Source organism: Bombina bombina, chromosome 6 (assembly GCF_027579735.1).
Source record: "Bombina bombina isolate aBomBom1 chromosome 6, aBomBom1.pri, whole genome shotgun sequence".
Lineage (NCBI taxonomy): Eukaryota > Metazoa > Chordata > Amphibia > Anura > Bombinatoridae > Bombina > Bombina bombina.
This window is the reverse complement of record NC_069504.1, coordinates 929,999,986-930,024,848: the sequence shown is the minus strand read 5'-3', so window position 1 is coordinate 930,024,848 and position 24,863 is coordinate 929,999,986. Positions and strand designations below refer to the sequence as shown.

General features: G+C 41.9%; 1 protein-coding gene across 1 annotated transcript in view; it reads left to right on the top strand.

The window, feature by feature from the left end:
- RARS1 (arginyl-tRNA synthetase 1) overlaps nucleotides 1-24,863 on the top strand; it is a 274,844-nt gene that overhangs the window by 14,390 nt on the left and 235,591 nt on the right. Inside the window, exons 2-3 of the mRNA XM_053718573.1 lie at nucleotides 5,701-5,835; nucleotides 19,711-19,899. Of these exons, the coding sequence (XP_053574548.1) occupies nucleotides 5,701-5,835; nucleotides 19,711-19,899 (324 nt within the window). The remainder of the gene's footprint in view (nucleotides 1-5,700; nucleotides 5,836-19,710; nucleotides 19,900-24,863) is intronic.

The window sequence follows — 24,863 nt, the reverse complement described above, 5'->3', positions numbered from 1 at the left end:
GCCTTTCTCACCCCCTCCTATATTCAGAAAGATGTTTCCAATAGACGCCGCCACACGGGACTTATGGCAAATGGTCCCTAAGGTGGAGGGAGCAGTTTCTACTTTAGCTAAGCGTACCACTATCCCAGTGGAGGATAGCTGTGCTTTTTCAGATCCAATGGATAAAAAATTAGAGGGTTACCTTAAGAAAATGTTTGTTCAACAAGGGTTTATATTGCAACCTCTTGCATGTATTGCGCCTGTCACGGCTGCAGCAGCATTTTGGTTTGAGTCTCTGGAAGAGACACTTCAATCATCCACACTAGATGACATCACACACAAACTTAAATTCCTTAAGTTAGCTAATTCATTTATTTCAGATGCCGTAGTACATTTAACTAAACTTGCGGCTAAAAATTCAGGATTCGCCATTCAGGCACGCAGAGCTCTGTGGCTGAAATCCTGGTCAGCTGATGTTACGTCTAAATCTAAATTGCTTAATATTCCTTTCAAAGGGCAGACCTTATTCGGGCCCGGCTTGAAAGAGATTATTGCTGACATTACAGGAGGTAAAGGTCATGCCCTGCCTCAGGACAAGGCCAAAGCCAAGGCTAGACAGTCCAATTTTCGTTCCTTTCGTAATTTCAAAGCAGGAGCAGCATCAACTTCCTCTGCACCAAAACAGGAAGGAGCTGTTGCTCGCTACAGACAAGGCTGGAAACCTAACCAGTCCTGGAACAGGGGCAAACAGGCCAGAAAACCTGCTGCTGCCCCTAAGACAGCATGAATTGAGGGCCCCCGATCCGGGACCGGATCTAGTGGGGGGTAGACTTTCCCTCTTCGCCCAGGCTTGGGCAAGAGATGTTCAGGATCCCTGGGCGTTAGAGATCATATCTCAGGGATACCTTCTGGACTTCAAATCCTCTCCCCCAAGAGGGAGATTTCATCTGTCAAGGTTGTCAACAAACCTAACAAAGAAGGAAGCGTTTCTACGCTGCGTACAAGATCTTTTATTAATGGGAGTGATCCATCCAGTTCCGCGGTTGGAACTAGGACAAGGGTTTTACTCAAATCTGTTTGTAGTTCCCAAAAAAGAGGGAACCTTCAGGCCAATCTTGGATTTAAAGATCCTAAACAAATTCCTAAGAGTTCCATCGTTCAAGATGGAAACTATTCGAACATTTTTGCCCATGATCCAAGAGGGTCAGTACATGACCACAGTGGATTTAAAGGATGCTTACCTTCACATACCGATTCACAAAAGCCATTACCGGTATCTAAGGTTTGCCTTTTTAGACAGGCATTACCAGTTTGTAGCTCTTCCATTCGGACTGGCTACGGCTCCAAGAATCTTCACAAAGGTTCTGGGCACTCTTCTGGCGGTACTAAGACCGCGAGGAATTTCAGTAGCTCCGTACTTAGACGACATACTGATACAAGCTTCAAGCCTTCAAACTGCCAAATCTCATACAGAGATAGTACTGGCATTTCTAAGGTCGCATGGATGGAAAGTGAACGAAAAGAAAAGTTCTCTCTTTCCACTCACAAGAGTTCCCTTCCTGGGGACTCTGATAGATTCTGTAGAAATGAAGATTTACCTAACAGAGGACAGGTTAACAAAACTTCAAAGTGCATGCCGTGTCCTTCATTCTATTCAACACCCGTCAGTAGCTCAATGCATGGAGGTAATCGGACTAATGGTAGCAGCAATGGACATAGTTCCTTTTGCACGCCTACATCTCAGACCACTGCAACTGTGCATGCTAAGTCAGTGGAATGGGGATTACTCAGATTTGTCCCCCACTCTAAATCTGAATCAAGAGACCAGAAATTCTCTTCTATGGTGGCTTTATCGGCCACATCTGGCCAGGGGAATGCCATTCAGCAGGCCAGACTGGTCAATTGTAACAACAGACGCCAGCCTACTAGGTTGGGGCGCTGTCTGGAATTCTCTGAAGGCTCAGGGACTATGGAATCAGGAGGAGAGTCTTCTTCCAATAAACATTCTGGAATTGAGAGCAGTCCTCAATGCTCTTCTGGCTTGACCCCAGTTAACAACTCGGGGGTTCATCAGGTTCCAGTCGGACAACATCACGACTGTAGCTTATATCAACCATCAGGGAGGGACAAGAAGCTCCCTAGCAATGATGGAAGTATCGAAGATAATTCGCTGGGCAGAGTCTCACTCTTGCCACCTGTCTGCAATCCACATCCCGGGAGTGGAGAACTGGGAGGCGGATTTCTTAAGTCGTCAGACTTTTCATCCGGGGGAGTGGGAACTTCATCCAGAGGTCTTTGCCCAAATACTTCGACGTTGGGGCAAACCAGAGATAGATCTCATGGCGTCTCGACAGAACGCCAAGCTTCCGCGCTATGGGTCCAGATCCAGGGATCCGGGAGCGGTCCTGATAGATGCCTTGACAGCACCATGGACCTTCAGGATGGCTTATGTGTTTCCACCTTTCCCGATGCTTCCTCGATTGATTGCCAGAATCAAACAGGAGAAAGCATCAGTGATTCTAATAGCGCCTGCATGGCCACGCAGGACTTGGTATACAGATCTGGTGGACATGTCATTCTGTCCACCTTGGTCGTTACCTCTGAAACAGGACCTTCTGATTCAGGGTCCTTTCAAACATCAAAATCTAACTTCTCTGAAGCTGACTGCTTGGAAATTGAACGCTTGATCTTATCAAAGCGTGGTTTTTCTGAGTCAGTTATTGATACCTTAATACAGGCTAGGAAGCCTGTTACCAGAAAGATTTACCATAAAATATGGCGTAAATACCTATATTGGTGCGAATCCAAAGGTTACTCTTGGAGTAAGGTTAGGATTCCTAGGATATTGTCTTTTCTACAAGAAGGTTTAGAAAAGGGGTTATCCGCTAGTTCCTTAAAGGGACAGATCTCAGCTCTGTCCATTCTGTTACACAAGCGTCTGTCAGAAGTTCCAGACGTTCAGGCTTTTTGTCAGGCTTTGGCCAGGATTAAACCTGTGTTTAAAGCTGTGGCTCCACCATGGAGTTTAAACCTTGTTCTTAACGTTTTACAGGGTGTTCCGTTTGAACCCCTTCATTCCATTGTTATAAAGTTGTTATCTTGGAAAGTTCTATTTTTAATGGCTATTTCCTCGGCTCGAAGAGTCTCTGAGTTATCAGCCTTACATTGTGATTCTCCTTATTTGATTTTTCACTCGGATAAGGTAGTTCTGCGTACTAAACCTGGGTTCTTACCTAAGGTAGTCACTAACAGGAATATCAATCAGGAGATTGTTGTTCCATCCTTGTGCCCAAATCCTTCTTCGAGGAAGGAACGTCTTTTGCACAATCTGGATGTAGTTCGTGCCCTTAAATTTTATTTACAGGCAACTAAAGATTTTCGACAAACGTCTTCCCTGTTTGTCGTTTACTCTGGTCAGAGGAGAGGTCAAAAAGCTTCTGCTACCTCTCTCTCTTTTTGGCTTCGTAGCATAATTCGTTTAGCTTATGAGACTGCTGGACAGCAGCCTCCTGAAAGAATTACAGCTCATTCCACTAGAGCTGTGGCTTCCACTTGGGCCTTTAAGAATGAGGCCTCTGTTGAACAGATTTGCAAGGCTGCAACTTGGTCTTCGCTTCATACTTTTTCCAAATTTTCCAAATTTGACACTTTTGCTTCCTCGGAGGCTATTTTTGGGAGAAAGGTTCTTCAGGCAGTGGTTCCTTCTGTATAAAGAGCCTGCCTATCCCTCCCGTCATCCGTGTACTTTTGCTTTGGTATTGGTATCCCACAAGTAATGATGACCCGTGGACTGATCACACTTAACAGAAGAAAACATAATTTATGCTTACCTGATAAATTCCTTTCTTCTGTAGTGTGATCAGTCCACGGCCCGCCCTGTTTTTTAAGGCAGGTAAATATTTTTTAAATTATACTCCAGTCACCACTACACCCTTGGCTTCTCCTTTCTCGTTGGTCCTTGGTCGAATGACTGGAGGTGACGTAGAGGGGAGGAGCTATATAGCAACTCTGCTGGGTGAATCCTCTTGCACTTCCTGTAGGGGAGCAGATAATATCCCACAAGTAATGATGACCCGTGGACTGATCACACTACAGAAGAAAGGAATTTATCAGGTAAGCATAAATTATGTTTTTCCTTGAAAAAGCTTACATAGCGAAACGATCGTCGGAACTAATAGCTCTCCAGCGCGTCTCTACACTTGCTCATACACCAGAAGGAGGAGCAACTCAAACCTGTGATCAGGTTGGACGGTTTAGCGGTTAAGTTTCTGCTGCCCGAATCCACTTGCATCCTTCATGGGAGTTTGCTTTTGTGAGCAATAATAAGAATTTGCTGCTCTATTAACCTCTGTGAATGGTGTATTATAAGCATTTGTGACGCTTTTTATTACATTTTAATAAATTATTTTATACTGTATTGCCGTGAGAGTACTGTTTACCCACCAGTATAAAGTGGGTGTGCGCATTCCCTTGAGCTTAGGCATAAGCTCCAACCCATGTGAGTAGGCATTTGTTCACAAGCTTGATACATATCCTGGATAGTGTTACAGAATTACACTATGTTGCAATTTCTTTTTCTTTTCTCTGAGAATTTCTAAAGACACAAAGAAGCAGAAGATTCCCAGCAAGAACACGCATATCCTTATATGAACTTTTATTTTATTTTTATTTTATTATTTCGTTTTTCTTCACGTTCTTTGATTGTGGTATCACATTTATTTCACTTTTACCCTGGTTTGTGATGTTTGGTATTTTTAACTCTCACTAATCCGACACTGCTGGACGGAAGGGATCCAGCGATGGGCCACCCACCCGCCTCCCTGCAGCTGCTCCCATCCCACCAACGATCGTCACCATCGCTGGCCGATGCAGAGAGGGCCACAGAGTGGTATTGCAGTGATGCCTCAATATCGAGGCATCACGGCAATACCTTGAAAGCGGCTGGAAGCGATCAGGATCGCTTCCAGCCGCTTTAAACCCCTAATTACGTACAGGGTACGTCGTTGGTCTTTAAAGACCAGTTTGTGTTTGACGTACCCTGTACAGCGTGTGTCATTAAGGGGTTAAGCAAGTTTGATAATAGAAGTAAATTGGAAAGTTGTTTCAAATTGTATGCTGTATCTGAATCAAACATAAATGTTGTTTTTCATATCCCTTTAACAACTTGACAAATACTGTACAAGGGTAAAATGACTGTTTGATTTGAGTGATCATTTTAGTGCCCATGTGCTTCTTAAGAAACAATACTCTAAGAAAAATAATGTTTTTAGAGTCCTTTCAGTAATTTCTTATTGTTTTTCTTGTCCGCTTAGTATTGCTAAATTATCAGAGGAATATTTCATAATTTACCCCTTGTGACTGCCTGACTCCAGTACAGGTATATTTTTGCCAGGTTGATGAAGCTTAAAAATGTTTAAGCTTAGAGACTGGTATCAGGACCTTGCCAATCTTGGTATTAAAAATGATAAAGCATTGTATTGTAAAGTGTATTGTAATGGTATGCTGGGGCTATACAGGCACATAAAGTCTCCTTTGTATCAATTCTAAAGTTGAATCTGATGCAATCTCTTAACTGTATTCTGAAACATACTGTTTAAATCTGCTGCATACAGCCATAAACTTTCAACTCGTCATTTGTTTGTTTAATATGTGGGTATAAAGGCATTAGCTGCTCTTATACTTTCATTTTCACATTGAATGTTTTATCCACTGTTGTCTTAGGAAACCGAGATTAAGTCTCTGGCTGCAGAGATTGAAAACCTGAAAAAACATGGCTTTGTAGGAGAGACACCTAGCTTAGAAGGGTTGAGAGAAGAGAACGCCAAGCTTAAATATCGTCTGAATATCCTGCGGAAGGTAAGTGATCATACATGAGTAGTACTGTACTAAGAGGGTTAGGTTTACTAGTCAGGGTTAAAAGTTTCTAACCCAGATGGAAAAAAATTTGCTAGTCCACTCAATGTTAAGGAGAGGAAAATGATGTATTTCTCTTGAAAGGTGTATCCAGTCCACAGATCATCCATTACTTGTGGGATATTCTCCTTCCCAACAGGAAGTTGCAAGAGGAAACCCACAGCAGAGCTGCTATATAGCTCCTCCCCTAACTGCCATATCCAGTCATTCTCTTGCAACTCTCAACAAAGATGGAGGTAGTAAGAGGAGAGTGGTGAAATATAGTTAGTTTTGTCTTCAATCAAAAGTTTATTATTTTTAAATGGTACCGGAGTTGTGCTATTTTATCTCAGGCAGCATTTGAAGAAGAATCTGCCTGCGTTTTCTATGATCTTAGCAGAAGTAACTAAGATCCACTGCTGTTCTCAGATATGTCTGAGGAGTGAGGTAACTTCAGAGGGAGAATGGCGTGCAGGTTATCCTGCTATTGAGGTATGTGCAGTTTTAAGTTTTTTTAGGGACTAGAAAATGCTGCTGGTACCTGATTAATGTAAGTTAAGCCTAAAAACAGTGATTTAATAGCGACTTGTATCAGGCTTACTAACAAAGATATATACTCTGATAATATGGCAATATAAAACGTTTGCTGGCATGTTTAATCGTTTTTATATATGCTTTGGTGATAAAACTTACTGGGGCCTAATTTTTTCCACATGGCTGGCTTGATTTTTGCCTAGAAACAGTTTCCTGAGGTATTTCCACTGTTGTAGATGAGTGGGAGGGGCCTATTTTACAGACAGAGACATTCAGCTTCCCTCAGCAGTCCCCTGCATGATATAGGACATCTCGGAAGGGCTCTAAAGGCTTCAAAAGTCGTTTATTGAGGAAGGTAGGACCACAGCTGAGCTGTGGCAGTTGTTGTGACTGTTTAAAAAACGTTTACATCGTTTTTTTGATCCGTTTTTTTGCATTAAGGGGTTAATCTTCCATTTGCAAGTGGGTGCAATGCTCTGTTAACCTATTACATACACTGTAAAAATTTCGTTTGGATTACTGCCTTTTTTCATTGTTTTTCAAATTTTGACAAAATTTGTTTCTCTTAAAGGCACAGTACCGTTTTTTATATTTGCTTGTTAACTTGATTTAAAGTGTTTTCCAAGCTTGCTAGTCTCATTGCTAGTCTGTATAAACATGTCTGACATAGAGGAAACTCATTGTTCATTATGTTTAAAAGCCATGGTGGAACCCCATATGAGAATGTGTACTAAATGTTTTGATTTCACTTTAAACAATAAAGATCAGCTTTTATCTTTAAAAAATGTATCACCAGAAGATTCTGACGAGAGGGAAGTTATGCCGACTAACTCTCCCCACGTGACAGACCCTTTGACTCCCGCTCAAGGGACTCACGCTAAAATGGCGCCAAGTACATCAAGGACGCCCATAGCGATTACTTTACAAGACATGGCGGCAGTCATGGATAATACACTGTCAGCTCTATTAGCCAGACTACCTGAATTTAGAGGAAAGCGTGATAGCTCTGGTGTTAGGCGTAATACAGAGCATATAGACACTTTAAGGCCCATGTCTGATGCTGCGTCACAATATGCAGAAGCTGAGGACGGAGAGCTTCAGTCTGTGGGTGACATCTCTGACTCAGGGAAGCCTGATTCGGATATTTCTACTTTTAAATTTAAGCTTGAGAACCTCCGTGTATTGCTTAGAGAGGTTTTAGCTGCTCTGAATGACTGTGAGAAATTGTGTAGACTGGATAAATACTATGCAGTGCCGGTGTGTACTGATGTTTTTCCAATACCTAAAAGGTTTACAGAAATTATTAATAAGGAGTGGGATAGACCCGGTGTGCCGTTTTCACCCCCTCCTATTTATAGAAAAATGTTTCCAATAGACGCCACCACACAGGACCTATGGCAGACGGTCCCTAAGGTGGAGGGAGCAGTTTCTATCTTAGCAAAGCGTACTACTATCCCTGTCGAGGACAGTTGTGCTTTTTCAGATCCAATGGATAAAAAATTAGAGGGTTACCTTAAGAAAATGTTTATTCATCAGGGTTTTATCCTGCAGCCCCTTGCATGCATTGCTCCTGTCACTGCTGCTGCGGCGTTCTGGGTTGAGTCTCTGGAAGAGGCTTTACAGACAACTACTCCATTGACTGAAATACTTGACAAGCTTAGAGCACTTAAGCTAGCTAACTCTTTTGTTTCTGATGCTATTGTTCATTTTACTAAACTAACGGCTAAGAATTCTGGATTCGCCATCCAGGCGCGTAAATTACTTAACATTCCCTTCAAGGGGCAGACCCTATTCGGGCCTGGTTTGAAGGAAATTATTGCTGACATTACTGGAGGTAAGGGTCATGCCCTTCCTCAAGACAGGGCCAAATCAAGGGCCAAACAGTCTAATTTTCGTGCCTTTCGAAACTTCAAGGCAGGTGCAGCATCAACTTCCTCTGCTACAAAACAAGAGGGAACTTCTGCTCAGTCCAAGCCGGCCTGGAAACATAACCAGTGCTGGAACAAGGGCAAGCAGGCCAAGAAGCCTGCTGCTGCCTCTAAGACAGCATGAAGGAACGGCCCCCTATCCGGTAAGGGATCTAGTAGGGGGCAGACTTTCTCTCTTCGCCCAGGCGTGGGCAAGAGATGTTCAGGATCCCTGGGCGTTGGAGATTATATCTCAGGGATATCTTCTGGAGTTCAAAGCTTTCCCCCCACAAGGGAGATTTCACCTTTCACGATTATCTGCAAACCAGATAAAGAGAGAGGCATTCTTACGCTGTGTGCAAGACCACCTAGTTATGGGAGTGATCCATCCAGTTCCACAGAAGGAACAGGGACAGGGATTTTATTCAAATCTGTTTGTGGTTCCCAAACAAGAGGGTACCTTCAGACCAATTTTGGATCTAAAGATCTTAAACAAATTCCTCAGAGTTCCATCTTTCAAAATGGAAACTATTCGGACCATCCTATCTATGATCCATGAGGGTCAGTACATGACCACAGTGGATTTAAAGGATGCTTACCTTCACATTTCGATACACAAAGATCATCATCGGTTCTTAAGGTTTGCCTTTCTAGAAAGGCATCACCAATGTGTGGCTCTTCCCTTCGGGTTAGCTACAGCCCCAAGAATTTTTACAAAGGTTCTGGGGTCGCTTCTGGCGGTCCTAAGACCGCAGGGCATAGCAGTAGCCCCTTATCTGGACGACATCCTGATACAGGCGTCAAACTTTCAGATTGCCAAGTCCCATACGGACATAGTTCTGGCATTTCTCAGGTCACATGGGTGGAAGGTGAACAAGGAGAAGAGTTCTCTATCCCCACTCACAAGAGTCTCCTTCCTAGGGACTCTGATAGATTCTGTAGAAATGAAGATTTACCTGACAGAATCCAGGTTATCAAAACGTCTACATCTTAGACCGCTGCAACTATGCATGTTCAGTCAGTGGAACGGGGATTACACAGATTTTTCCCCTCTGCTAAATCTGGATCAAGAGACCAGAGATTCTCTTCTCTGGTGGCTATCTCGGGTCCATCTGTCCAAGGGTATGACCTTTCGCAGGCCAGATTGGACAATTGTAACGACAGATGCTAGCCTGCTAGGTTGGGGTGCAGTCTGGAACTCCCTGAAGGCTCAGGGATCGTGGACTCAGGAGGAGAAACTCCTTCCAATAAATATTCTGGAATTGAGAGCAATCTTCAATGCTCTTCTAGCTTGGCCTCAGTTAGCAACCCTGAGGTTCATGAGATTTCAGTCGGACAACATCACGACTGTAGCTTACATCAACCATCAAGGGGGAACCAGGAGTTCCCTAGCGATGTTAGAAGTCTCCAAGATAATTCGCTGGGCAGAGACTCACTCTTGCCATCTATCAGCGATCCATATCCCAGGTGTGGAGAACTGGGAGGTGGATTTTCTAAGTCGTCAGACTTTTTATCCGGGGGAGTGGGAACTCCATCCGGAGGTGTTTGCTCAATTGATTCATCGTTGGGGCAAACCAGAATTGGATTTCATGGCGTCTCGTCAGAACGCCAAGCTTCCTTGTTACGGATCCAGGTCCAGGGACCCAGAAGCGACGCTGATAGATGCTCTAGTTCTTCAACCTGGCTTATGTGTTTCCACCGTTTCCTCTGCTCCCTCGACTGATTGCCAAAGTCAAACAGGAGAGAGCATCGGTGATCTTATTAGCGCCTGCGTGGCCACGCAGGACCTGGTATGCAGACCTAGTGGACATTGTGGTTATCTATTAATTTAAAATATCTCTACTTTCTACTAAATATAATATACTAAATCTCTATGGTGGTACCACTAAAACCAACACAGATATATTGTGAAATAAACTCTATGAGGGGTCCTCCATTATTTGTCAAACAGTTTATTTAGGAATCAATATATGTTAATAATAAGATAAATATTTACAGAGATATATATATATATATATAAATCTATTTTACATATAAACAGTCCAAAATTTAATTAATACAGGGCAACTCTTCTACACTAACCCCAATTGTGCAATACTGCTACACAGAATATTATCCCAGAAATACTTAGCCAGATTCTGTGTCCAACATCATCCATCTTTTAGCAGGAGCAGGATAAAAATAGAGAGACAGAGGCTCTGGTGTTACAGTATTTTATAACCCAATTCAAAAGGGAGTGGCTTATCAAATGCCACTCAAAAGACCAATGGGAGTGTCTATAGTTCAGAGAGAAAGGTGTACCTGGGGGAAGGGATCCCAATAACAGCTAAGTGAATATTCCAGTGATAAAATGTCACCACAGACATGTCATCCTTTCCACCATGGACTCTGCCTCTGAGACGAGACCTTCTATTACAAGGTCCTTTCAATCATCCAAATCTAATTTCTCTGAGACTGACTGCCTGGAGTTTGAACGCTTGATTTTATCAAAGCGTGGCTTCTCCGAGTCAGTCATTGATACCTTAATACAGGCACGAAAGCCTGTCACCAGGAAAATCGACCATAAGATATGGCGTAAATATCTTTATTGGTGTGAATCCAAGAATTACTCATGGAGTAAGGTTAGGATTCCTAGGATATTGTCTTTTCTCCAAGAGGGTTTGGAAAAAGGATTATCAGCAAGTTCTTTAAAGGGACAGATTTCTGCTCTGTCTATTCTTTTACATAAGCGTCTGGCAGATGTTCCAGACGTTCAGGCATTTTGTCAGGCTTTGGTTAGAATCAAGCCTGTGTTTAAACCTGTTGCTCCCCCATGGAGCTTAAACTTGGTTCTTAATGTTCTTCAAGGGGTTCCGTTTGAACCTCTTCATTCCATAGATATCAAACTTTTATCTTGGAAAGTTCTGTTTTTGATGGCTATTTCCTCGGCTCGTAGAGTATCCGAGTTATCTGCTTTACAATGTGATTCTCCTTATCTGATTTTTCCATGCAGATAAAGTAGTTCTGCGTACAAAACCTGGGTTTTTACCTAAGGTGGTATCTAGTAAGAATATCAATCAAGAGATTGTTGTTCCATCATTGTGTCCTAATCCTTCTTCTATGAAGGAACGTCTTTTACATAATCTGGACGTGGTTCGTGCTTTAAAGTTTTACTTACAAGCTACTAAAGATTTTCGTCAAACATCTACTTTGTTTGTTGTTTACTCTGGACAGAGGAGAGGTCAAAAGGCTTCGACAACCTCTCTTTCTTTTTGGCTAAGAAGCATAATACGCTTAGCCTATGAGACTGCTGGACAGCAGCCCCCTGAAAGGATTACAGCTCATTCCACTAGAGCTGTGGCTTCCACCTGGGCCTTTAAAAATGAGGCTTCTGTTGAACAGATTTGCAAAGCGGCGACTTGGTCTTCGCTTCATACCTTTTCAAAATTCTATAAATTTGATACTTTTGCTTCTTCGGAGGCTGTTTTTGGGAGAAAGGTTCTACAGGCAGTGGTTCCTTCCGTTTAAGTACCTGCCTTGTCCCTCCCTTCATCCGTGTACTTTAGCTTTGGTATTGGTATCCCACAAGTAATGGATGATCCGTGGACTGGATACACCTTACAAGAGAAAACACAATTTATGCTTACCTGATAAATTTATTTCTCTTGTGGTGTATCCAGTCCACGGCCCGCCCTGTCAGTTTAAGGCAGGTCAAAATTTAGATTTAAACTACAGTCACCACTGCACCCTATGGTTTCTCCTTTCTTGGCTTGTTTCGGTCGAATGACTGGATATGGCAGTTAGGGGAGGAGCTATATAGCAGCTCTGCTGTGGGTTTCCTCTTGCAACTTCCTGTTGGGAAGGAGAATATCCCACAAGTAATGGATGATCCGTGGACTGGATACACCACAAGAGAAATAAATTTATCAGGTAAGCATAAATTGTGTTTTTATTTTACTTATTCGGGACTAGGGATATATATATATATATATATATATATATATATATATATATATATATATATATATACAGTATATATACTGTATATATTCACCAATAAGGAAGGCACTCACTGGATTTTAATAGGGGTAAACTCTTTAATCCCTTTTAAATGTGACGTTTCGGGGTGTAATCTCTCTCCTCGGGTTGCTTGTCTGAGGTCGGGGATTACACCCCGAAACGTCACATTTTTAAGGGATTAAAGAGTTTACCCCATCCGGTGAGTGCCTTCCTTATTGGTGAATATTTAAAGGTACAGTATACACTCATTTTCATATAACTGCATGTAATAGACCCTACTATAAAGAATAAGATGCACAGATACTGATATAAAAATCCAGTATATAACTGTTTAAAAACTTACTTAGAAGCTCTCAGTTTAGTTCTGTTGAAAAGGTAGCTGGAAAGCCCACTACAAGTGGGAAATAAGACACTCCACCCCCTCCCTCTTCTTTTGCATATGAAAAGCCCCTTTACACAAACAGGAGCAAGCTGGAGAAGGTAGCTGATGGTATTCTCATAAAACTTTGGGGCTTGGTTAGGAGTCTGGAAATCAGAGTAATATTATTTAAAAATAAACAAAACTATACATTTAAAAAAAACAAAAACAAAAACTATGGGTTATATAAATACAAAACATCTATGCAAAGAAAAAATGAGGGTGGGGGAGAGGGTGGGGGGAGAGACAATCACACAGAGGGTTAGAGAGACACATAAGGGATGATAGAGTCAGAGGGGGAGGAAGAGAGACAGAGAAAGAGACCATGGGGGAGAACGACACATAAGGAGAGACAGAGGGAGTGGGAGAGGGACAGACTGATAGATATATAGACAGACTGATAGAGAAAGAGAGATGGATAGAGAGAGACACACACAGAGGGGAGAGACAGAGAGAAAGAGGGGAGAGACAGAGACACAGAGGGGAGAGACAGAGGGGATACACAGAGGGGAGAGAGAGACACACAGAGGGGAGAGAGAGAGAGAGACAGAGGGGGGAAAGAGAGAGAGACAGAGGGGGGAAAGAGAGAGAGACAGAGGGGGGAAAGAGAGAGAGACAGAGGGGAGAGAGAGACAGAGGGGTGAGAGAGAGACAGAGGGGTGAGAGAGAGACAGAGGGGTGAGAGAGAGACAGAGGGGTGAGAGAGAGACAGAGGGGTGAGAGAGAGACAGAGGGGTGAGAGAGAGACAGAGGGGTGAGAGAGAGACAGAGGGGTGAGAGAGAGACAGAGGGGTGAGAGAGAGACAGAGGGGTGAGAGAGAGACAGAGGGGTGAGAGAGAGACAGAGGGGTGAGAGAGAGACAGAGGGGTGAGAGAGAGACAGAGGGGTGAGAGAGAGACAGAGGGGTGAGAGAGAGACAGAGGGGTGAGAGAGAGACAGAGGGGTGAGAGAGAGACAGAGGGGTGAGAGAGAGACAGAGGGGTGAGAGAGAGACAGAGGGGTGAGAGAGAGACAGAGGGGTGAGAGAGAGACAGAGGGGAGAGAGAGAGACAGAGGGGTGAGAGAGAGACAGAGGGGTGAGAGAGAGACAGAGGGGTGAGAGAGAGACAGAGGGGTGAGAGAGAGACAGAGGGGTGAGAGAGAGACAGAGGGGTGAGAGAGAGACAGAGGGGTGAGAGAGAGACAGAGGGGGTGAGAGAGAGACAGAGGGGTGAGAGAGAGACAGAGGGGTGAGAGAGAGACAGAGGGGTGAGAGAGAGACAGAGGGGTGAGAGAGAGACAGAGGGGTGAGAGAGAGACAGAGGGGTGAGAGAGAGACAGAGGGGTGAGAGAGAGACAGAGGGGTGAGAGAGAGACAGAGGGGTGAGAGAGAGACAGAGGGGTGAGAGAGAGACAGAGGGGTGAGAGAGAGACAGAGGGGTGAGAGAGAGACAGAGGGGTGAGAGAGAGACAGAGGGGTGAGAGAGAGACAGAGGGGTGAGAGAGAGACAGAGGGGTGAGAGAGAGACAGAGGGGTGAGAGAGAGACAGAGGGGTGAGAGAGAGACAGAGGGGTGAGAGAGAGACAGAGGGGTGAGAGAGAGACAGAGGGGTGAGAGAGAGACAGAGGGGTGAGAGAGAGACAGAGGGGTGAGAGAGAGACAGAGGGGTGAGAGAGAGACAGAGGGGTGAGAGAGAGACAGAGGGGTGAGAGACACACACAGAGGGGTGAGAGACACACACAGAGGGGTGAGAGACACACACAGAGGGGTGAGAGACACACACAGAGGGGTGAGAGACACACACAGAGGGGTGAGAGACACACACAGAGGGGAGAGAGACACACACAGAGGGGTGAGAGACACACACAGAGGGGTGAGAGACACACACAGAGGGGTGAGAGACACACACAGAGGGGTGAGAGACACACACAGAGGGGTGAGAGACACACACAGAGGGGTGAGAGACACACACAGAGGGGTGAGAGACACACACAGAGGGGAGAGAGACACACACAGAGGGGAGAGAGACACACACAGAGGGGAGAGAGACACACACAGAGGGGAGAGAGAGAGACAGAGGGGGGAGAGAGAGAGACAGAGGGGGGAGAGACACACACAGAGGGGAGAGAGACACACACAGAGGGGAGAGAGACACACACAGAGGGGAGAGAGAGAGACAGAGGGGGGAGAGGGAACACTGAAATGGGGGAGGCACCACTGAATGCTTAAAGGGACAGTAAACCTCAAAAATAATGTTATATAATTCTGCACATAGTGCAGAATTATATAACATTATATTAGCCTTATCTGTATAAAACGTAATGTTCCCTTTTAATTTAAAAAAACCCCGACTGTTTTACAGACCAGCTCTCTGCTGAGCGGGTCTGTTTTATTCACACAGCGCATCGGGCCAGCTGTATAGTCACAGCCCGGCCCGACCGCGCCATTATACACAGTGCAGCTCGTTCCTGCTGTCACTGCGACTATACAGCTGGCCCGATGCGCTGTGTGAATAAAACAGACCCGCTCAGCAGAGAGCAGAGAGCGGGTCTGTAAAACAGCCGGGTTCTTTTAAAATTAAAAGGGAATATTACGTTTTATACAGATAAGGCTAATATAATGTTATATAATTCTGCACTATGTGCAGAATTATATAACATTATTTTTAAGGTTTACTGACACTTTAAGTAATATTTTAAGTGACTATCAAATGCTAATAGTCTATAATCTATTTTAAATATCTGAAACAGAACAGCACATATGAATGGGAGCATTAATAAATTATTATTTGTTGTCTACATCAGGGTTGTCCAAAATACACCTAAGGAATCCCTGGTTTAAATGAAATACTATAGCTAAGGGAGCCATGGAGAATATTTGCTATAACTCATTCTAAACTGCTTGGTTTCATTTTACATTACCATGCTTTTGGTCTAGCTTACTCTTGTGAAATAACAACTCATCCATACAAACAGCATAATAGTAAGATAATGTAATGAGAAAACACAGTTGTAGAGCTACAGAGAGTTCAGAAAGAGAGTGAGGTTATAAACTAGTGTGCAGTATAGAGGCAAGCTGCTTAGGTAGTGGGTGTAAAGTTTGAGTAAACAAAATACAAAAACGATCCTTAAACAAAAAACACTAAACCACATTCATTAAACTATCATTTTCACTAACAGAATCCCTTTCAGCAAAAACTAAGGCCTAGATTTGGAGTTTGGCGTTAGAAGGGCTGTTAACGCTCCGCAGGCTTTTTTCTGGCCGCACCATAAATTTAACTCTGGTATCGAGAGTTCAAACAAATGCTGCGTTAGGCTCCAAAAAAGGAGCGTAGAGCATTTTTACCGCAAATGCAACTCTCGATACCAGAGTTGCTTACGGACGCGGCCAGCCTCAAAAACGTGCTCGTGCACGATATCCCCATAGGAAACAATGGGGCTGTTTGAGCTGAAAAAAAACCTAACACCTGCAAAAAAGCAGCGTTCAGCTCCTAACGCAGCCCCATTGTTTCCTATGGGGAAACACTTCCTACGTCTGCACCTAACACTCTAACATGTACCCCGAGTCTAAACACCCCTAGCCTTACACTTATTAACCCCTAATCTGCCGCTCCCGCTATCGCTGACCCCTGCATATTTTTTTTAACCCCTAATCTGCTGCTCCGTAAACCGCCGCAACCTACGTTATCCCTATGTACCCCTAATCTGCTGCCCTAACATCGCCGACCCCTATATTATATTTATTAACCCCTAATCTGCCCCCCACAACGTCGCCGCCAGCTACCTACAATAATTAACCCCTAATCTGCCGACCGCAAAGCGTTCTACCTACGTTATCCTTATGTACCCCTAATCTGCTGCCCCTAACACCGCCGACCCCTATATTATATTAATTAACCCCTAATCTGCCCCCCACAACGTCGCCGACACCTGCCTAGACACCGACACCTGCCTAGAATGCGAGCTCAATCTGATAGGCTGATTGGATCAGCCAATCGGATTGAACTTGATTCTGATTGGCTGATTCCATCAGCCAATCAGAAAATTCCTACCTTAATTCCGATTGGCTGATAGAATCCTATCAGCCAATCGGAATTCGAGGGACGCCATCTTGGATGACGTCCCTTAAAGGAACAGTCATTCGTCGTTCAGTCGTCGGGCCGGATGGATGTTCCGCGCTGGAGGTCTTCAGGATCCTGCCGCTTCGCTCCGGATAGAAGACCATAGAAGATGCCGCCTGGATGTAGACTTCAATCGGATGGAAGATCCTCTTCTGCCCCGCTTGGATGAAGATTTTGACCGGATCATGGACCTCTTCAGCCCCCCGCTTGGGCTTGGATCAGGACATCGGAGGAGCTCTTCAGGACGGATCAGTGAACCTGGATGGTGAAGACAAGGTAGGAAGATCTTCAGGGGCTTAGTTTTAGGTTTATTTAAGGGGGGTTTGGGTTAGATTAGGGGTATGTGGGTGGTGGGTTGTAATGTTGGGGGGGGGGTATTGTATGTTTTTTTTTTACAGGCAAAAGAGCTGAATTTCTTGGGGCATGCCCCGCAAAGGGCCCTGTTCAGGGCTGGTAAGGTAAAAGAGCTTTTACCTTTTTTAATTTAGAATAGGGTAGGGAATTTTTTATTTTGGGGGGCTTTGTTATTTTATTAGGGGGCTTAGAGTAGGTGTAATTAGTTTAAAATTGTTGTAATATTTTTCTTATGTTTGTAAATATTTTTTTATTTTTTGTAACTTAGTTCTTTTTTATTTTTTGTACTTTAGCTAGTTTATTTATTTGTAGGAATTGTGTTTAATTTATTGATAGTGTAGTGTTAGGTTAATTGTAGGTAATTGTAGGTAGTTTATTTAATTAATTTATTGATAGGGTAGTGTTAGGTTTAATTATATCTTAGGTTAGGATTTATTTTACAGGTAAATTTGTTATTATTTTAACTAGGTAACTATTAAATAGCTATTGTACCTGGTTAAAATAATTACCAAGTTGCCTGTAAAATAAATATTAATCCTAAAATAGCTATAATATAATTATAATTTATATTGTAGCTATATTAGGATGTATTTTACAGGTAAGTATTTAGCTTTAAATAGGAATAATTTATTTAATAAGAGTTAATTTATTTCGTTAGATTTAAATTATATTTAATTTAGGGGGGTGTTAGTGTTAGGGTTAGACTTAGCTTTAGGGGTTAATCCATTTATTATAGTAGCGGTGAGCTCCGGTCGTCAGATTAGGGGTTAATAATTGAAGTTAGGTGTCGACGATGTTAGGGAGGGCAGATTAGGGGTTAATACTATTTATTATAGGGTTAGTGAGGCGGATTAGGGGTTAATACATTTATTATAGTAGCGCTCAGGTCCGCTCGGCAGATTAGGGGTTAATAAGTGTAGGCAGGTGTCGGCGACGTTGAGGGGGTCAGATTAGGGGTTAATAAATATAATATAGGGGTCGGCGGTGTTAGGGGCAGCAGATTAGGGGTACATAAGGATAACGTAGGTGGCGGCGCTTTGCGGTTGGCAGATTAGGGGTTAATTATTGTAGGTAGCTGGCGGCGACGTTGTGGGGGGCAGGTTAGGGGTTAATAAATATAATATAGGGGTCGGCGGTGTTAGGGGCAGCAGATTAGGGGTACATAAGTATAACGTAGGTGGCGGTCGGCAGATTAGGGGTTAAAAAATTTTAATCGAGTGGCGGCGATGTGGGGGGACCTCGGTTTAGGGGTGCATAGGTAGTTTATGGGTGTTAGTGTACTTTAGGGTACAGTAGTTAAGAGCTTTATGAACCGGCGTTAGCCCAGAAAGCTCTTAACTCCTGCTTTTTTCCGGCGGCTGGAGTTTTGTCGTTAGAGCTCTAACGCTCACTTCAGAAACGACTCTAAATACCAGCGTTAGAAAGATCCCATTGAAAAGATAGGATACGCAATTGACGTAAGGGGATCTGCGGTATGGAAAAGTCGCGGCTGAAAAGTGAGCGTTAGACCCTTTAATCACTGACTCCTCTAACGCTGGTTTTCACGGCTAACGCCAAACTCCAAATCTAGGCCTAAGGTTGCAGAACTTACTTCAATAAAATGTGGCTAAAACACTGCTCTCTGCAAGTTTGCATCTCTTCCTGCTCTGTAAGGAAACAACAGTGGAATATTCCACTGCACTTGGAGGGGGGAGTACAGAACTCTCTTTTTTTTATTGAATCAAAGCTGACAGCTGAACAGGGCAGCAACAAAATAAATGAAAGTAGTTTTTTTCTGTTTTTGTTTTGTTTTATATGATTTAACATCCAGCCCCAACCCTAAGTTCCCCTGACTGATGCCTCTCACTGGATTGGTTCAGCCCCAAAGAGGCCTGCCTCAAATAAGCACTTATGGGCCATGCAATGATCTTAACCACTTCAATCCAGTAGGTGGCGCAGCATGTTGTGTAATGGAGGGCAGACCTGCTTGTGCCTCTCCATTGCACAACATGTAGCTGTGGGGAAAAAAATGCTGTAAAAAAAAAAAAAATTGCAATTTTTTTTTTTTTAAAAGCCAATAAAAAAAATATATATATTTGTGTCCATATGAGAGGTGAAGCCCTGCCTCACCTGCCTCTACTGACTACACATCACTAGAAGCGCTATACAGGGTGCTGAACCTAAGCTTTACATTCCTGCTTTTTTAAATAAAGATAGCTGACTTTTTAAGGCTAAATTTGCTAGCTATCTGTCCCTATTTGGCTTTAACTGCTAATAATGGCAAATAAATTAATTTTATACTAACATTATGACTGTGGCTAGCCTGGTTGTTTGCAGACTAAATCCCAGATTGGCTCCTCCAAATAAGCCACTGGTGGATGGAATTTGGCTATTGAAAAATAATTGCACAAAAAAGGATGTTAATTTGTTTTAAAATCATTAAGACTGATATTTTTTTCTATAGCAACACAACACAAATGTCTTGTTATGGTTACATGGTTTGATAACTCAATTTTAAGGCTTTTTTTGTTTAAAACATTGTTACAGAGTCTCCTGGAGGAACAAAACAAATCCTCAAAAAGTATGATCAACATCAATGTTCATCTTCAAGAGATATTTGGCAGAGCTATCAGATCTGCCTATCCTGAACTGGAAAATGCCCCCTTAGCGGTGACACCCAGCCAGCAACCAAAATTTGGTGATTATCAGTGCAACAGTGCCATGGCCATGACACAGGTAAACCGGCGACGTGTATCTCTACTTTTTCATTACCTGAGTATATTCATTACTTTCTTTTTGTTTGTGGGGGGACAAAAAAGGGGATCTTCATAAAAAATGTGCCAAGTACATAAAATCCCTAATATTCTTTTATAATGAAAAAATATATAATTCTAAGAAAAATAAGGGAAAATATAGTAAACAATACATCTTGGAAGAACTTCATATAGTCTCTTAAAAATTGTTGAAAGGGGCTTAAAAATGGTAAAATAAAAAAAGAGGAAGGTGATAAAAATTTGAAAAGAAAAAAATGGTGGAATGAAAAACAATGGGTGCATAGTTATATGCTATTATGTTACTGTATAGAGAATAATGATAGTGTTAAAGGGACAGTGTTCTGTGAAATTAATTTCCCTTTAATTAGTTTCAAATGACTTGTTATACCTGAAGCAGGGTATAACATTTATGATACATTCTTTAGCTTTTTTTTTTCTTTAGCTTTATTTTTATGTATGAAATGGGTGGTTTTGTTCTGTGACACCACAACACAACCCAGTTAAATGGGATGAGCTTGCAGGGAGATATCTCCTTATTTTATCACTTTCTATACATACAAATGCTTCACTATCTTATATCTGTATACCAAAGCCTAGTTTAAAGTTGAGATTGTATTATCTCCCCTAACTACACTGAGAGTGTAATTTCATCTGCTTGCCATGTCTACATAGCTTTTATTTAGCCAATACTTACGTATTGACATTTTCAGTGTAGGTGGGGATACCACAGGCAAAAGGTAATAGAACTATTTGTAAACAATTTATTACACTCCAATGGGAAAAAGAATACGTGGGAACAAATTAAAGGGGATTTTTTTTTTTTACAGTACATAGGTTCCTTTTAAGTTTAAATCAGATCATTGGTAGATTAGTAATTAGGTTAATACTAGCATCTAAATCATCATGTCTACATACAAGTCCATAATGCATAGACTAAGTAACACTTGCTAACTAACAGTTAGATTACGAGTTTTCAGCGCTATAGGGAAATTAACGACCGCCACAAAAGCGGCGTTATTTCACCTCCCTATAGCGTTGCTATTACAGGTTTTGAAAAAGCAGGCTTCTGCAGACGATATGGTGGCGTTGAGCTCCATACCGCACCGAAATACAAGCGCTGCTTTGACGTGCTTGTGCACGATTTCCCCATAGACATCAATGGGGAGACCCGACAAAAAAGAAGCCTAACACCTGCGATCGCGGAAACAAAAGCTCAGTAACGCAGCCCCATTGATGTCTATGGGGAAAGAAAAAGTTATGTTTAAACCTAACACCCTAACATAAAAACCATTTCTAAACACCCCTAATCTGACGCCCTTAACATTGCCGCCACCTAAATAAAACTATTAACCCCTAATCTGCCGCTCCCAATATCGCCGCCACCTACATACAGTTATTAACCCCTAATCTGCCGCCTCTAACATCGCCGCCACCTAAATACAGTTAATAACCCCTAATCTGCCGCCACCTAAATACACTTATTAACCCCTAATCTGCCGCCCCTAACATCGCCGCCACCTAAATACACTTATTAACCCCTAATCTGCCGCCCCTAACATCGCCTCCACCTAAATACACTTATTAACCCCTAATCTGCCGCCCTTAACATCGCCGCCACCTACATTACAGTTATTAACCCCTAATCTGCCGCCACCACTATACTAAAGTTATTAACCCCTAAACCTCTGGCCTTCAACATCACAAACACTAAATAAATATATTAACCCCTAAACCTAACCCTAACGTAACCCTAAGCCTAACACCCCCTAACTTAAATATAATTAAAATAAATCTAAATAAATCTTACAATTATTAACTAAATAGCTATCTTAGGTTTTATTTTTATTTTACAGGTAAGTTTATATTTATTTTAACTTGGTAGACTAGTTATTAATTAGTTATTAACTATTTAATAACTACCTAGCTAAAATAAATAGTTACCTGTAAAATAAAACCTAACCTGCCTTACACTAAAAACTAACATTACAATAAAATAAAATTAATTAAATTATTAAAATACAATTTTCTAAATTACAAAAAATAAAAAACGAAATTATCAAAAATAAAAACGAATTACTCCTCATCTAATAACCCTATCAAAATAAAAAAGCCCTCCAAAATACAAAAAAAAACCCCTAGCCTACACTAAACTGCCAATGGCCCTTAAAAGGGCCTTTTGTGGGGCATTGCCCCAAAGAAATCAGCTCTTTTACCTGTAAAAAAAAATACAAACACCACCCAACAGTAAAACCCACCACCCAACCAACCCCCCCGAATAAAAACCTAAATAAACCTAAGCTAACCATTGCCCTTAAAATGGCATTTTGCTCTTTTACATTGCCCAAACCCTAAGCTAAAAAAAAAACACCCAAAAAAAACCCTTAAAAAAACCTAACACTAACCCTAGACGATCCACTTACAGTTATCGAAGTCCGGACATCCATCCTCATCCAGCTGGCAAAGTCATCATCCGGGCGGCCTCTTCCATCTTCATTCAGCCGGCGAAGTCCTCATCCAGACGGCAAGAAGTCTTCATTCAGACAGCATCTTCTATCTTCATTCATCCGGCGCGGAGCGGGTCCGTCTTCAAGACATCCGGCGCGGAGCATCCTCTTTTTACGATCGCCGCTGGAAAATTACATTTCCCTTTAAGTGACATCATCCAATATGGCGTCCCTAACATTCCTATTGGTTGAAAGATTTCTATCAGCCAATAAGAATTAAAGGGGAAAAAATCCTATTGGCTGTTGCAATCAGCCAATAGGATTGAGCTTTCATCCTATTGGCTGATTGGAACAGCCAATAGAATGAGAGCTCAATTCTGTTGGCTGATTGGATCAGCCAATAGGATAAAAGCTCAATCCTATTGGCTGATTGCAACAGCCATTAGGATTTTTCCCCTTTAATTCCTATTGGCTGAAAGATTTCTATCATGGAATGTAAGGGACGCCATCTTGGATGACGTCACTTAAAGGGAAACTTCATTTTTCTGCGATGATCGTAAGAAGAGGAAGCTAGCTCCGCGCCGGATGTCTTGAAGATGGACCCGCTCCGCGCCGGATGGATGAAGATAGAAGATGCTGTCTGGATGAAGACTTCTTGCCGTCTAGATGAGGACTTTGCCGGCTGGATGAAGATGGGAGAGGCCGCCCGTATGAAGACTTCTTGCTGCCTGGATGATGACTTCGCCGGCTGGATGAGGATGGATGTCCGGACTTCGATAACTGTTAGTGGATCGTCGGGGGTAAGTTTTTTTTAAGGGTTTTTGTGTGTTTGTTTGTTTTTTAGCTTAGGGTTTGAGCAATGTAAAAGAGCTAAATGCCCATCCAAATACCCTTTATGGGCAATAGTTAGCTTAGGTTTATTAAGATAGGTTTTTATTTGGGGGGGGGGGGTGATTGGGTTGTGGGATTTACTGTTGGGGGGGTGTTTGTGTTGGTTTTTTTTTACAGGTAAAAGAGTTGATTTTTTGGGGGGCAATGTCCCACAAAAGGGCCATTGGCAGTTTAGTGTAGGCTAGGTTTTTTTTAATTTTTTTTTTTTTTTTTTTTGGGTGGGGGGTTATTTTGATAGTGCTATTAGATTAGGACTAATTCGTTTTTATTTTTGATAATTTCATTTTTTATTTTTTGTAATTTAGAAAATTGTATTTTAATAATTTAATTAAAGGGGCAGTCTAGGCCAAACTAAACTTTCATGATTCAGATAGAGCATGTAATTTTAAACAATTTTCCAATTTACTTTTATCACCAATTTTGCTTTGTTCTCTTGGTATTCTTAGTTGAAAGCTTAACCTAGGAGGTTCATATGCTAATTTCTTAGACCTTGAAGCCCACCTCTTTCAGATTGCATTTTAACAGTTTTTCACCACTAGAGGGTGTTAGTTCACATATTTAATATATAGATAACACTGTGCTCGTGCACGAGAAGTTATCTGGGAGCAGGCACTGATTGGCTAGACTGCAAGTCTGTCAAAAGAACTGAAAAAGGGGCAGTTTGCAGAGGCTTAGATACAAGATAATCACAGAGGTTAAAAGTATATTATTATAAATGTGTTAGTTATGCAAAACTGGGGAATGGGTAATAAAGGGATTATCTATCTTTTAAAACAATACAAATTCTGGTGTATACTGTCCCTTTAATTTATTTTATTGTAATGTTAGTTTTTAGTGTAAGGCAGGTTAGGTTTTATTTTACAGGTAACTTTGTATTTATTTTAGCTGGGTAGTTATTAAATAGTTAATAACTATTTGATAACTAGTTAACCTAGTTAAAATAAATACAAACTTACCTGTGAAATAAAAATAAAACCTAAGATAGCTACAATATAACTATTTAGTTATATTGTAGCTCGCTTAGGTTTTATTTTACAGGTAAGTATGTCTTTAGTTTTAAATAGGAATTATTTAGGTAATAATTGTAAGGTTTATTTAGCTTTATTTTAATTATATTTAAGTTAGGGGGTGTTAGGCTTAGGGTTACGTTAGGGTTAAATTTAGGGTTACGTTAGGGTTAGGATTAGGGTTAATATATTTATGTAGAGTTAGTGTTGTGGGAGGTCAGAGGTTTAGGGGTTAATTTATTTTAGTATATTTCGTTGTGGGGGGCTTGCGGTTTAGTGGTTAATAGGTTTATTATAGCGGCGGTGTGGGCGGACGGCAGATTAGGGGTTAATAATATTTAAGAGAAGGGTACCAAAGCGCCTAACCTGACAAAGGCTGGTCTAAAAAAACTAAGTGAATAAACCAGCGTGGATAATAAAGGTTAAAACTCAGTATATCAAAAGTACAAATTTATTATACAGATAACAAACATTCAAATTAAAACCATGGATCCATGGGTGAATTTAAACATACAAGGTAAAAATGTGATAAAATACGGTAAATACAATATAATGCGGCGGTACAGTTAATCTACAATGGATTG